The sequence below is a fragment of the Mauremys mutica genome, chromosome 4 (genome assembly GCF_020497125.1).
Source record: "Mauremys mutica isolate MM-2020 ecotype Southern chromosome 4, ASM2049712v1, whole genome shotgun sequence".
Taxonomy (NCBI): Eukaryota; Metazoa; Chordata; order Testudines; family Geoemydidae; genus Mauremys; species Mauremys mutica.
The window spans coordinates 16,107,177-16,123,013 of NC_059075.1; the positions used below are offsets into that span (position 1 = coordinate 16,107,177).

The window sequence follows — 15,837 nt, forward strand, 5'->3', positions numbered from 1 at the left end:
AGGATGGTCAAATGTAATGAGGCTCAAAAATCAAGGAGGGACAAACGGAACAAGGGACCAGACCAGTGGTCTAATTTCAGTGCACCTGTGTTCACAACCAAGCTTAAGCCTTGTCAAACCTGGGTATCTATAGTTGGGCAACTAAACAAGGTGCGTGCCTTCCAAACAGACACCCATAATTCCTCTAAAACCCCATAGTGGAAAATCATGACGTAACCTGACCACAGATGCAGTTTATTCCTAACCCTTTTCAATCAGTTGAATTAGATTTTTATATTGTGAGATTTTTATAGCCACTCAGGTTCTTGTTATCCTGCCCAATATATCTGTGGATGTTCTCATTCATAAAAATGCCCAATTCTTTTTTTTTAATCCACTCAACTACTGGACTTGATGTATAGTAGTAAAGAGTTCCACATGTTCCTATACATTTTGTAAAAAGTATTCCCTTTGTGTAAGTTTTAAATGTATTTCATTCAATAGCCCCTTCTTATAGTAAGAGAAAGGGAAAAATAGGAGCTTCCAATTTACCTTCTCTAAGCCCAGGGTCCCATGTTCTCTATGATTCTTCTGCCATGGAATATGCTGGGAAATTCATGGCTTGCTGCAGGTTGTGCTCTAGAACATTTGTTTTCAATAAGTGAGATATATTTTTGAATTGAAAATGCCTGCTTTGTACAAGTTGTCAGGGTGAAGCTGGAGGTTTTGGTAAGCTATGGAATGGGCAGTTGGGACTTTTGGAATCTGTTCTGGTATGGGAGGCAGTATGGGATTGTGCATAAAGCACAGTAGCTGTCTGTTTTTGTTAAAGTGATCTGCAGAGAAATAGTTAACAGAGCTAGCATTTACATTGTCATCTGTAGACTTCAGTGTTAACATGGAGAAGCTCATGCTTTTCAGAGCTATTGTTTCAGGCAGTCTGCAGACTCAGGGAGACAATTATGTCATGAGGTCTAGAAATATAGATTTTAAATAATGAAAACTTGGGTTGTGGCAACAACAAATCAAACTTAATATCAAAATAAACAACACTGGCTACTGTATGGATTATATTATTCTTTTTCATATTTAATTTAATAAAAACATTGATTTTTAATTTTCAGCTGATATAGAATTACTAGAATTACTGCCAGTGTCACAGAATCTGGATCCAATTATCGCACAGAGTCTTATCTATATAATTTGGTATTTTGTATACTTCTATTACGTGCCCCTTGTATGTGTCTTCTCTAAATGAAGATTTAGGTCAGTCAAAGCCAGACAAGACTAAGAAAAATCAGAGACACACATCAAAGTTAAGCAAATGTGCTTTGCTGAGTTGTAAATTAACTGTAACCATGCAGGAATAGGACCTGTCGCTTTAGACGGTGAAAGGAAAACTTTTGATCAATGTACAGTGGCAGTCAAAAAAGCATACCAAAAACAAACAAACAAAAACAAAATTGGCAGTATAATAAATAAGATGCCATTATAAAAATTAAAATGTTCTAATGCCACTATATAAATGGAATGGTACACTCTCACCTGAAATATTGTTTTTGGTTCTGGTCACCCTATTTCAAAAGTCCTACTAAGCTATGGAACTCAATGGTATATAGTGGGAATGAGTTCTAGTCACCCTATTTCTCTTGCCAGTGTAATACAGGAGGTCAGATTAGATGATCACAATAAGAACAGCCATACTGGGTCAGATCAAAGGTCCATCTAGCCCAGTACCCTGTCATCCGACAGAGGCCAATGCCAGGTGCTCCAGATGGAATGAACAGAACAGGTAATCATCAAGTGATCCATCTCCTGTCACCGATTCCCAGCTTCTAGCAAACAGAGACTACAGACACAATCCCTGCCAATCCTGGCTAATTGATGGACCTATCCTCCATGAACTTATCTAGTTCTTTTTTGAGCCCTGTTATAGTCTTGGCCTTCACAACATTCTCTGGCAAGGAATTCCACAGGTTGACTGGGCGTTGCGTAAAAAAATACTCACTTTTGATTGTTTTAAATCTGCTGCTTATTACTTTCATTTGGTGGCCCCTAGTTCTTGTGTTCTGAGAAGGAGTAAATAACACTTCCTTATTTACCTTCGCCACACCAGTCATGATTTTATAGATCTCTATCATATCCTCCCTTAGTCATCTCTTTTCCAAGCTGAAAAGTCCCAGTCTTATTAATCTCTCCTCATACCACAGCAATTCTGTGCCCCTAATCATTTTTGTTGCCCTTTTCTCAACCTTTTCCAAGTCCAATATATCTTTTTTGAGATGGGGTGACCACATCTGCACATAGTATTCAAGATATGAGCAATAGTCCCTTCTGGCCTTTGAATCTATATGAAAAAGAATATAGCAAAAGTAGACAACAGTGAACAGTGCAGTTCCTGATCACTACTACGTTAAACTAGCTAACCTAAAAAGAATTTAAACTTTAAAAGCAAAAATCATTTTGAAGATTTCTATGCCGCTAAACTGAGAAAAATATTTTAGCCTGATCACACCCACTAACACCAAAAATATATTCTGCAATAGAGAAAAGCCAATGTGGCAAATTGAAGTCACAATAGAACAATATGACCAAAAATAATACCCTAAAAAATAGAAAAAACACATTCAAATTAAAGAAAATATTAATTTAAAAAAATACTTATGAAAAGCAGCAATAGCTTGCCATCTAGGAAAGTAACTAATATAATGCACCTACCCATTACTGTCACTTCTGCTTTGAGTGATAAAATAAGACAACAAGTAAAAGTTGTATTAGCTATCACAAGAGGTAGTGTTGGGCACTCAGAATTGGGAATGCATTCAATTTAATGTCACTTCTATTTTCTGCATTGTTCTCAAACTAATTGTCTATTCTTATTCTATAAGACACAAGCTAATTAGTAAAAATAACACACACAATACTCTTATAATGCTTCTAGGATCTGTATGATGATTTCTAATTGCCTTAACTTTTTTCCGGTAGTTGGAATATCACCAAGATTTGCAGTGCTCTGAAAATAAAGACACTACAAGTATGCAAAAAACAAACCAAACAAAAACTCAGCAACAAAATATAGTAATCAGAGCTGCAATTAAAGTTCTGTTTCATGAAGGACTTGAAATTTTAAAAGTTGGCTCTATTCAAACTGGATTGAAAACTGAAAATTTAATAATTCTATGAAATAAATTATTTTTTGTTTCAGATTATTTTAAATGCTTTAAATACAATAGTTACAAAGAAAATGCATTAAACAAAACATACATTTCTTTCTGAACACATTGGAACTTGTCCCCAAAATAAAATTAACCTAATTTTGCAAAATGTGTAATTTCGACAGAACCACATATTCCAATGGAATACAGTTCTGCAGTTTCTCCAATCAACCTGAACAGTAACAAAACATTCTGATGCACAATAGGAATCACTGTTTAGAGTCCTCTTCCTTAAATTTACACATATTTTACACCACTAGGAATAAGGGTGAATGGTTTAGACCAGGGATCAGCAACTTTTGGCACACGGCTCGCCAGGCCAATGGGGGATGTGGGAAGCGGCGCAGGCCGAGGGATGTTCTGGCTGCCGCCCCTATTGGCCTGGAACAGCGAACCACAGCCAGTGGGAGCTGCGATTGGCCAAACCTGCAGACATGGCAGGTAAACAAACCGGCCCGGCCTGCCAGGGTGCTTACCCTGGCGAGCTGTGTGCCAAAATTTGCCGATCCCTGGTTTAGACATTCAGCTTCAGGACATACAAGCCTCAGTTCGCAGTCTAATCTTCTTTCTTTAGCTTGCCATGAGTTCTCACCATCTAGTTCATCTCTCAAGCAAAAACTCAATCCTGCAAACACTTACCACCAGATGTTACACTCACTACCACTAGTAGTCCTATGGTAGTCTTACTGGGACTACTCTTAGTAGTAAGCACTATGCTTGAAGATAAGTGTTTGCCTGGTTGAGTCCTATGATGCTGTATCTCGGTGTTCCTTTATTGTTTAAATGTTTCTTTTATTTAGCCACTATTCTGCTGGTGAATTTGGTTCTCAGAAAACTGAGGGACTACAATCATTGGCTTAGTATATGCTAAACAATGTGGCCAAAGAGAAGGCAAGCCTCTTCTTACAACTTTGTCAATGATCTGCCACTTAGACTGGCGAGTAGATATGGCTGAAATTTTTCAACCAAAATTATTTTTCAATAGAAAGTGACACTGAAATGTTTCATAAATTTGTGTCAGTTCTACTTAACTGTTTCAGTTAAAAAAAAACAAAAAAAACCCTAAAATATATTCCCAAAAAATGAAAAATTATGTTTCAACATTTTTTAAACAAAAGGTTTCAAATTTTTTAGTTCCAAATAACTAAATGTTTTTTAAAAAATTCAAAAACATTTTTAAATAGTAAGAACCAAAACAAAATGTTTTGATTGTGTCAAAAGACAAAGCGTTTAATTCAACCTGAAATTAATTTTTTGATTTTTCAGTTTGCTAGAAGTTTTGAAATATTTTGTTTTCAGTTCAACTTGAAAAATTTTTCTTCAATTTTTCAGAAGTGAAAAATCCATTGTTTCACAGCTTTACTGGCAAAATTGTTCCTATTTTTCTCCTGGGCCCTTCTTGAACAGAGATTTGTGATCAGTTACATTCTGATTTTGTAAGAAGAAAAAAAAAAAAAAAGAGAAAAGCGGTAGGTCATAATGATAGGGTTGGCATAAAACTGTAGATTTTCTAGGCCAGAACAAATAAGGTTATGATTTAATACTTGTTCTTTGCATTACCAATAACTGGAAAAAAAAAATAATTCCCTGAATATTCCTAACTATTTTTGCCTCTAAACAGAACATGTAATCAATCTGAGCACAGTATTACATACTACTTAGCAAGCTGATGCTCTTGTATAGCAACAATAAAGTAAATGCATGTTGTTTTCAATTACTATAATGGGAGCCGTTCAACAGAATTCCAGGGATGAATTTGGTCTTAACTGTTTTAAAATTATAGCGCTATTTTAAATTAAATTAAATACTTAAGTGGAGAAAGATATATTCATCACTATTCAATCTATTAATCACTGTTGACATATTAAAATGCTAATTTATGGTTCCTAACAAAACTGCTCTTTAGTCCACTTCTCAAAAAGGACATAATTAACATTACATGTGATTGCTGATCTTGTCTAATAAACAAGGGTTCATTAATTTTAAAATGATATGGTTGCTCTCTAAATCAAAACATTTTTGGTGAATTATGGAGGTCAAAGAGTTTTTATTTTTGAGGGAATTCTGTGCTACTGTGCACGTGCATAATTAAGGATCATCACATATTTTAAGGTTTTTTCCCCACAGAAAAAGCTTCTGCTGGAAAGTTGCTGCAATTCCACCTTTTGCCCACCAGAGGGCACTATGGTGATAGAACAGAGCAGCCGCTCCCAGCCAGCTAGGGAAGAGAAAAGAGGTTACTCACCTTTGTAACTGTTGTTCTTCCAGATGTGTTGCTCATATCCATTCCAATTAGGTGTGCACGTGCCATGTGCACGATCGTCGGAAGATTTTACCCTAGCAACACTCAGTTGGTTGGGTGAGGCGCCCCCTGGAGTGGCACCTTTACGGCACCGGATATATTCTCCAGCCGGCCCAGAGCCCCTTCAGTTCCTTCTTGCCGGCTACTCCGACAGAGGGGAAGGAGGGCAGATTTGGAAAGGATATGAACAACACATCTCGAAGAACAACAGTTACATAGGTGAGTAACCATCTTTTCTTCTTCGAGTGCTTGCTCATATCGCTTCCAATTAGGTGACTCCCAGCCTTAGCTAGCAGCAAAGAGTCCTGTGGCACCTTATAGACTAACCGAAGTTTTGGAGCATGAGCTTTCGTGGGTGAATACCCACTTTGTCAGATGCATTACCTAGGCAGTGGGGTCAGAGTGAGATGTTGCAGAGTGCAGAACAGCTGAGCCAAATTCCGCTTCACCCCTTGACATAGTGGGAAGCAAAAGTATGCACCGATGACCAAGTTGCTGCCCTACATATCTCCTGTATGGGTACATGAGCCAGGAAGGCAGAGGACGAAGCTTGAGCCCGAGTGGAGTGGGCAGTAAGGTGTGTAGTTGGGACACCAGCTAAGTCATAGCATGCACGGATGCATGATGTGATCCAGGACGAGATGCGCTGAGTGGAGACTGGAAGGCCCTTCATCTGGTCTGCCACAGCTACGAACAGCTGGGTCGTCCTCCTAAAAGGTTTCTTTTGTTCGTTCGATGTAAAAGGCCAGGGCCCTGCAAACATCTAGGGAGTGCAGCTGTTGTTCTTGTCGAGAAGTATGCGGCTTTGGATAAAAGACCAGGAGGAAGATGTCTTGGTTGACATGGAAGGCAGACACCACCTTAGGAAGGAAGGCAGAGTGTGGTCGCAGCTGTACCTTGTCCTTATGGAACACCGTATACGGTGGGTCCGATCTGAGGGCTCTAAGCTCTGACACACGTCTCGCCGAGGTGATAGCTACGGGGAAGGCTGTTTTCCAGGAAAGGTACAGGAGTGAGCAGGTGGCCATCGGCTGGAACAGGGCACTCATGAGTCTGGATAGGACAAGGTTGACGTCCCATGTAGGGGCCAGATGCTGAATTTGCGGGTACAGGCATTTTAATCCCTTGAGGAATCTGCTGACCATGGGATTGGAGAAGACTGAGTGCCCATTTTCGCCCGGGTGGAAGGCCGAAATCGCTGCTAGGTGTACTCTGATGGATGAAACTGCTAGGCCCTGCTGTTTCAAGGACAAGAGATGGTCTAAGACGGTAGGTACTGGCATCTCCAGTGGGGCAATATTGCTCAGAGCACACCAGCAGGAGAAACACTCCCACTTGGCCAAATACATGGACCTGGTAGAGGGCTTTCTGCTACCCAAAAGTACCTGCTGCACCGAGTGGGAGTCGTCCGTGTTCCTGAGCTATCAGGTCTGGCCACAACGGAAGTGGAATTGGAGTGGTCACCGACAGATCGAGGAGAGTGGTATACCAATGCTGCCTGGGCCACGCCGGGGCGATCAAAATTAAGTGGGCCCTGTCTATGCACAACCTGAGAAGGACCCTGTGGACTAACGGGAATGGAGGAAAGGCGTAATACAGGTGGTCTTTCCACGGTATCAGGAAGGCATCCGACAGGGAACCCGGGAAGCGTCCCTGGAGAGAGCAGAACACCTGGCACTTCCAATTCTCACGCGAGGCGAATAGGTCTATCTGGGGAAACCCCCACTTCCGGAAAACAGAGTGGATGACGTCCAGGCGAATTGACCTCTCGTGAGCCTGGAAGGATCTGCTGAGGCGGTCCACCAAGGTGTTCTGGACTCCTGGGAGAAACGACGCCACCAGGTCGATTGAGTGGGCTATGCAGAATTCCCACAGGTGAATGCCTTCCTGACAGAGGGGGGACGATCGTGCTCCCCCTTGTTTGTTGATATAAAGCATGGCTGTTGTGTTGCAGTTTTCACAGACAACACAACAGCCCTGAAGGTGCTTGCGGAACACTTGACATGCCAGGCACACTGCTCTCAGCTCCCGTACATTGATGTGCAAGAAAATCTCGTGTGGACCAAAGGCCCTGTGTACGAAAGTCTGCACGGTGAGCACCCCAACCCAAAGATGATGCGTCCATGGTTAGAACCAGGGAGGGCTGCGGGGCATGGAATGGTACCCCTTCGCATACCGAGTTGGGGTTCAGCCACTAGACCAGGGAGGCTAAGACTTCTGGCCAGTGTACCCAGGTTGTCCCAGCATGGACGGTATACGGTTGAGAGCCAGGCCTGAAGTGGACAGAAGCGCAGTCTGGCGTGTCTGGTCACAAAGGTACAAGACACCATGTGTCCCAGGAGACCGAGGTATGTCCGTGCTGTCGAGGTCGGGAAGCTTTGGAGGCCGTGGATAATGCTCACCATCGACTGAAAGCGGGCGTGCGGTAGGCACACACAGGCAAGTCTTGAATCCAGGACTGCTCTGATGAAGTCTATTCTTTGGGTCAGCTCCAAAGTGGACTTTTTGACACTGAGCAGCAGGACCAGCTGTCTGAACAAGCTCATGATGAACAGAACAGGAGATTGCACCTGGTCCTTGGAGTGACCCTGAATAAGCCAGTCGTTGAGGCACGGAAACACTTGGATCCAATGTCGATGGAGGGAGGCAGCTATGACGGCCATACACTTTGTAAAGACTGTTGGTGCCGTGTATAGGCTGAAGGGAAGGATGGTAAATTGGAAGTGCTGTTGGTTGACCACAAAGCGAAGGAAATGCCTGTGCGGCTGGTAAATTGCTATGTCAAAGTATGAGTCCTTCATGTCGAGGGCAGCGTACCAGTCTCCAGGATCCAGGGAAGGAATAATGGTCCCCAGGGAAACCATGCAGGACTTCAACCTTACCATGAATTTGTTGAGTCCACGCAGGTCCAGGATGGGCCATAGCCTGCCCTTTGCTTGGCAACTAGGAAATAATGTGAGTAAAATCCTCTGCCCCTCAGTCCCCTTGGAACCTCCTCTATAGCTCCAATAGCTAGGAGCGTTTCCATCTCCTGTAGAAGGAGTTGCTCCTGAGAGGGGAGGGGCAGGGAGGGAGGGAGGGAAAACAAATTGAAAGCGGTATTTACTTTCCACCGTATGTAGGACCCAGCGGTCTGACGTTATATGGGACCACACAGGGAGGAAATAGGAGAGGTGGTTGTTGAAAGGCGGGGAAGGATCCTGGTGCTCCGCCCTCAGGCACACCTTCAAAAATGTTGTTTGGACCCCGCCGATGGTTCTGGCCTGTCTGAGGACCAGACTGTCTCCACCTAACATCCCTGCCACAACTTCTAGAGAAGTCCTGTCTCAGCCGGGGATTAGGGTAGGTGCGATGTGGTTGGGGTCGGAAGAGCTGACGCTGTGTCACTGGGGTGCATGCCCAGTGAACGCATGATGGCCCAGTTGTCCTTCAGACTCTGAAGTCCATCTTGTCCAAAAACAGACCATGGCCATCAAAGGGTAGGTCCTGAATAGTCTGCTGGAGTTCTGGTGGGAGACCGGAGACCTGTAGCCACGAGATGCGGCGCATAGCTACGCCTGAGGCGAGAGACCTAGTCGCCAAGTCTGCCGCATCTATTGAGGCTTGCAAAGATGTTCTGGCTACCTTCTTGCCCTCCTCTAATAGGGCCCTGAACTCCTTCCTGGACTCCTAAGGAATAAGCTCTTTGAATTTTTGCACTGAGTTCCAGGTATTATAATTGTAGCAGCTCAAGAGGGCCTGCTGGTTAGTCACTCTGAGCTGCAAGCTGCCAGTAGAATAAATGTTGCACCCAAATAAATCTAGGCGTCTAGCGTCCTTAGATTTAGGAGCGGGAGCTTGTTGGCCGCATCTTTCCCTCTCATTAACAGACTGTACAACGAGGGAGCATGGCTGGGGATGAATATACAAGTATTAGTAGTCCTTGGAGGGGACCAAATACTTCCTCTCCACCCCTTTGGCAGTAGGAGGAATAGAGGCCGGAGACTGCCAGATCATAGTGGCATTAGCCTGGATAGTCTGGATAAAGAGCAAGGCTATTCTGGTTGGGGTGTCGGCAGATAGAATGTCCACTATCGACCACCACCACCTCCTCCACCTGGAGGCTCATGTTTTGTGCCTTCCTGCGAAGCAACTCCTGGTGGGCATAGAGGTCTATAGGTGGGGGGCCAGAGGAAGATGTACCCGCCACCGCCTCGTTGGATGAAGATGAGAAGGATACTCCTGGGACTAATGGGTCCTGGGGAAGGTCTTGCTGGGGAGGGTCCAGCTGCCCTAAGTCCACCATGCTAAGGGCAAGGGCCTGAACTGAGGGCAGGGCCGTGGCCTACGAACCACCCAGGGGAGGGCAAGTGGCCTCCGGTATCAAGGGCTCCGAGTGGGCAGAGTGAGAAGCCCCTGAGGGGACCCCTTGGGCCTGATGGTATGCCCCAGGGGTCCAAAAGGACCATTGTGGACATCCCTGACCAGGATCCTGTCCCTCATCGTGCCATTGGCTAGCACCGTCCGCATCTTGGTCCTGGACATGGTAGCCACTTTCTGCCTGGGACGACCTTGAGATGGAACGGGACAGCCAAGGTGGAGCCAAGCGCGTATGCTGGGTCACCTTGTCACGTGGTACCGCACCGCGGAGATGGAGATCAGCGCCGTGGTCTCGAGCAGTACCGCGATCCTGATCGGCAGTCATATTGGTGCCGGGAGGCAGATCTGGACCTTGACGAAGATCTATGGGCGGAACAGTGCCGGGAGCGACTCTGAGTAGATCGGCACTCGGACCGGCGTCAGGATCAGTGCCAGGAGCTGGACCAGTACTAACCGTACTGGGAAGATGATCTTTGTGTGGCGGAGCAGCGCCGCGAGTGTGACCGGCGCCGGGATGGTGAGCGGTGTCGTGAACAAGACCAGCGTCTGGATCAGGACCATGACCAGGATTGGTACCAGGATCGGTGCCCTCCTGTCTCTGCAACAGAGGACGCAGCATGGAGGGCTTTCCTTTTGAGAGACCAGCCCGTACCAGCGGTACCGAAGGTTGTGACGGTCTCGGCTTAGTGAGCGCAATCAGGTTGCGTGCCGTGGAGAAAGTCTCTGGAGTGGACGGCAGACGGAGCTCGACCACGGTACGCACCATGGAGCTTACATGCACCAGACTCAACGCCCCTTGTGGTGCTGGAGTCAACGGTACTGGGGTTGGTGCCTTTGCAGGACGGTCCAACACAGAACGCAGTTCCAAGGGAGGCACAGGCGGTGCCGGCAACTGCAAGGGAACAGCAGGTTGTTTGAGCTGCTTCTTTGGTCCCGGAGACAGCGAGTGGCACCACGCTCGTAGAGATGCTGGAGATGTCCGGTGCCGGGAGTCTTTGTTGGTGTCCGGACATGGTGCTGACCCTTTCGGTGCCGCAGGGGTGCTGCGAACCAACGAAGTCGGCGCCGGGTCTCGGTGCAGAGCCGAGGACATCGGGCTAAGTGCCACTTCCATAAGGAGCTGCTTCAAGCGAAAGTCCCGCTCCTTTTTAGTCTGAGGCTTGAATGCCTTACAAATGCGGCCCTTATCAGATTGATGAGATTCCCACAGGCACTTCAAGCAAGTTGGGGGGTCTCCTGTAGGCATCGGCTTAAGGCAGGCCGAGCATGGTTTGAAACCCGGAGACCTAGGTATCAGCCCGGGTACCGGGAGAGAGGGAAGGGGAGAAGCTACTACTTCTCCCAACTACCCCCCAACTACTATTTACACTAAGAACAATAACTAACTTCTACTAAAGAACTAATACCAACTACTTTTAAAACTATTTACAACTATAAACGAGTGCTACACTAGAAGCTAAGGAAGTGGAGATCTGCTAAGCTGCACTCCACAGTTCCAATGACAGTCACGGGCATTAAAAGGAACTGAGGGGGCGCAGCGTTGGCTGGGGTATATATCCGGCACCGTAAAGGCATCACTCCAGGGGGCGCCTCAGCCGACCCACCGAGTGTTGCTAGAGTAAAATCTTCCGATGATCGTGCACGCGGCACTCGCACACCTAATTGGAATTGATATGAGCAAGCACTTGAAGAAGAAATAGCCTACCTTCTTCACAGCACCTGTGGGCCAGATCAGGAGACAGACAGCATGGGGCTGCTGGGGAGTCACAGAAAGGGGCTTATAAGGGCTAGTCAAGTAGGACAGACTGGGGCAGGAGCTGAATGGGAATGGAGGTGCAGGGCACAGAGAGGAGGGAGATGCAGGGCCACATGGGGACAGGGGACAATGTGTGGGGCCATATAGGGACAGGGGGGTAGCTGAGTGGGGGTGGAGGGACACATGGACAGGGGATGCAAGGAGACATAGGGACAGTGGCAGATGTACCTGACTGAATGCAAGAGGCTAGGGGTCAGCCAGGGTCTGCAAGGGGGAAGCTCCCTAACAATCCCTCCCTCCCCACCAAAAAAAACTGTTCGATACTTTTCCTACACATACCCAACAACCCTCCAAGTTCACACCCAGGCTCCTTCCCAGCAATTACTTTCCCCTCCTCAGCTCCTCCATTACCCCTGACTCCCGCAAGCCTTTGCACTGCTTCTGAAGGGTGCAGGAAATACAGTTCTGTACTGTAGTTTAAATGAATTATTACTCAGAGTTCTGTATTAATATGCCTAGTAAGGAATCTATTTGTCAAAAAACATTTCCTGAATCTTTTTTGTTGTCAGTATTGTTACAGACATACTCGCTGACAGGTACTTTGAAATAAATGACCAAAAATAATTGAAACTGGTGTGATTATATTGTGTGATTTTAACAAATCAAATATACAGAATTCTGCAGTATTTTAAAATATTGTGCACAGAATTTTCACTTCTTTTGTTGCAGAATTTATAAGTTTTCCACTGCCATTTTAAAAGTATAATCTTAAGGCCTTGAACCTACACATTTATTGCCATGCTGCTTCTACCTCAGAATCTAAACAATGGATTAATATTTATGGTAGAGGTATTTGTACTTAGTACAAAATTTCTATGGAAAAAAATAATTTTTGAAATTCTTACCAGGAATTTTCTTGGCCCAACCAATCATGTGAACCAATTCTTTGTCTGCAAGTTTTGTCAATGACATCATCATGGAGACTTCTGTAAATGGCTTGTTGGGGCGACTCACCAGCAGCACATTAGGAGGTTCAGCTTCAAGTAACGTTAAAACAAACTGCTCAGGACTGAGTGCACTAAGAAGGATTTCTTTCACTCGGGTTATATTTTCACTATTCTTTTTAGCTTTGCCAGTGCAATGCACTTGATCTTCTGAATTACGATGACGGCGTATGATACGATACCCACAACGTTCTCTTCTTGAACCTGAGACAAATAAAGTTACATAATTACATAGTTTTTTTCTACCACCGTTTTACCTGAATCCAAAAATGGGGAAAGACAACAAGTACATTCCACACTGAAGTTAGGATTTTCAAAAGCACTCAGCACTGGTTTAACTATGCTTCCATTGACCTTAGTGGCGGCTCTCTTTTAATCCAAAAGAATATAACAAAGTGAGCTGGATCAGATCAAAAATCTGTTTTAAATTCAGTGGAAAGCTCCCATTGACTTTAGTGAGAGACAGATTAGGTCTTTGATTGCAAACAAAACAGATATATACATATACAACAGAAATAAATAGTAAGAATGAGTTCTGAAAGCATGTCAATTGATCCAAAATAAATGTCTCACATGGAAATACAAGCTGGGCCTTATTAAAGGCCAGAAGTTGTTCGTTTATTGTTCACTATGTCACAGAGCAAGCTGATTTGCTCTGGCTGTGAATACTACTATACTTGAGAACATCATTAATTGTACTTTGAAAAAATGCTAAGAAAAAAAGTCTGTTTAAAAGAGGATACTCTCGCTTCTTCCAAAATTTAGCTATGAGATTTTTGAAAGCAGTCAGCCTTGGCCTAACTTTCATCCCACTTTGTTGCTGAATATATTATATAAGAAAAAGGTTTTGTTATTGTTGTCATTCTAGTTACTGCTAAATGGTTATTTGTAAAATCTAGGATTTTGCTATTTAAAAATCAGAGGCGTATTTAAATAATTTATCAGAAGATGTTCTTAAACTGAAATTCTGTACCATAACACTTATTTTCCTAAAATAAGTATATCTGAAGTAAATAAATAAATAAATTGTTTAGAAGTCAAATTTTTGTTTTAGAGCCATCAAAATGTTTTCTCAGTCTCAGTATCTGTCTAACTACTGATATGTAAGAATAAGACAGTGCTAGTATCAGATGTATTTTGGGCCATTAATGGTCAACTAACTGTGCAATACACTTTATCAAGATCACAACAGATGGCAGCAGTGTTTAGCTTTGTTTTTTCTAGCAGAATTTTCTTCAAATACCCTCTCTCAAAATCTGCAGGACTCTCTAACCACTACAAGATAAATTTCATACTAATGTGTTCCACACTTTTCTTCTTGTCAGGAGTAATAAGATTCCTTTAAATTAGGAGTTGGAACAGAAAGCTCTTGCACCACTTCACACTCTCCACCCATAGCTATTAGTGATCCCTCTTTCAACAGGACATTAAATGCAAACTAACTTTATCAATAGATCATTGTTTAATTTAGAGTAAAGACAAGGACCTTGACTGGACCTTCACTTCAAATACATATAAAATTAAGCATCAAAGAGTCAACTAAATAAATCTCCCAAAGTACTGGAAACATAATCACAGTAAAAATATTGCTTGACCATAGAATCAATACAAATATAATTGAGCGGTCACTGGACAAATATGAACAAATAAAATAGATCTGCTATATACATTTGTTTAAAACTGCAGGACAATACTTCAGCTGTTTCTATTACATTTTTCTCAGCTCCTTTTATATTCCAAGAGGTTGTTGCAGAACCAAGTGCAAATTTCAATTTTTCATGTAACCTTGGGCTTATAAGGATAATTTTTAGGGGGCAGTAGTGGGTTGTTGTTGTTGTTGGTTTCTTTAATAGTTAAACTTTAGCACTGTCAAAAGAGTTGGCAACAGGATTTAACAACCATATAAACCCTAGGCCACCATTTAAGGATAATAAATGCAAAAGGAAAAGATTAACTACTCTGGTGTGACTTGCAAGTCTTGGAAAGCCTGTATTTATTGAAGAGTTAGAACAATGAAATACAACTAAATATACTGCTCTGTATTCCCATGAGTTAACATTCTGATCAAGTTAAACACTTAATCATGTGCAAAAGTCAACAGGACTACTCACACACTTAAAATTACACACACCTTGCATATGCTGGGGCTTCTGTGGGCCAGTCAGATGCCCCAAAACAAGTTAGAGCAGACTGAGGGATTGCCCTAATTTGTTCCCTAGCTGCAATAATTCCTGAGAGCATTTACACCAGCCAGGAATAGCTGTATGTAACACCACACCAACTATATCTCCTGTGCCAAAGTTCCTGTAGAGTGGAGTAGGGTCAGTTATTCACTCAATAACATCTCCCCATTTGTCAGGATATAGTGATTTTGTAGTCCCTTCATTTCCGGGGCACAACACACTGATGACTCTAATCTCCTAAAACCTCTTACTCTCTACAGAATTGTATAACCTATATTAAAACATGTTCATGCTGTTTTAAAAAAACAAGGTCAATTTTTGACCCAATGTAGTCACATTGAGTGAGAACAGAATTTGGCTTCCTGAATTTAGAGTTGAGGTAAGCTTCCAAATTGCCTTTTTACTAAGTACTATTTGAGGGGCTCTGCTATGTCTGTTCTACAATTAATCACCACAGAGAATCCACCACTGAACTTTCATCCAGGTACACTACTAAGTCTTTATTCCATGTAAAGTATATAACAATGTAGTTTTGGGTTAAGCCTAATATTTCTTTTCAGTTAGTTGCTATTTGGTATGTTTTCATATATATATATATATATATATATATATATATATATATATATATATGTGTGTGTGTGTGTGTGTGTGTGTGTGTGTGTATGTGTGTTTCATTTTACACCTTACTCCTATACTGTCGCACAAATATTGATATTCACAGGCTGTATTAAGACTATACAATTGTTAGTTTTTCCTACAGAGCGGCAAGATCTTTTAAATTACTTTAGAATGAAATATTCAACTAATTCAAATTTCATCTCATCATTTCTTGTACTTTAAAAATATAATAATGTTAGCATTTGTGCTCTATTTCAAACATAACAGCAAAACTTGGTCCATCAATGGCTATTAGCCAGGATAGGCAGGAATGGTGTCCCTAGTCTCTGTTTGCCAGAAGCTGGGAATGAGTGACAGGGGATGGATCACTTGATGATTACCTGTTCAGTTCATTCCCTCTGGGGCACCTGGTACCAGCCAC

General features: G+C 43.2%; 1 protein-coding gene across 6 annotated transcripts in view; it reads right to left on the reverse strand.

Moving 5' to 3' along the window:
- ESR2 (estrogen receptor 2) overlaps positions 1 to 15,837 on the reverse strand; it is a 146,911-nt gene that overhangs the window by 90,031 nt on the left and 41,043 nt on the right. For all 6 annotated transcript variants that reach the window (XM_045015459.1, XM_045015461.1, XR_006579116.1 and 3 more), the window contains exon 5: positions 12,517 to 12,819. In XM_045015459.1, the coding sequence (XP_044871394.1) occupies positions 12,517 to 12,819 (303 nt within the window). The remainder of the gene's footprint in view (positions 1 to 12,516; positions 12,820 to 15,837) is intronic.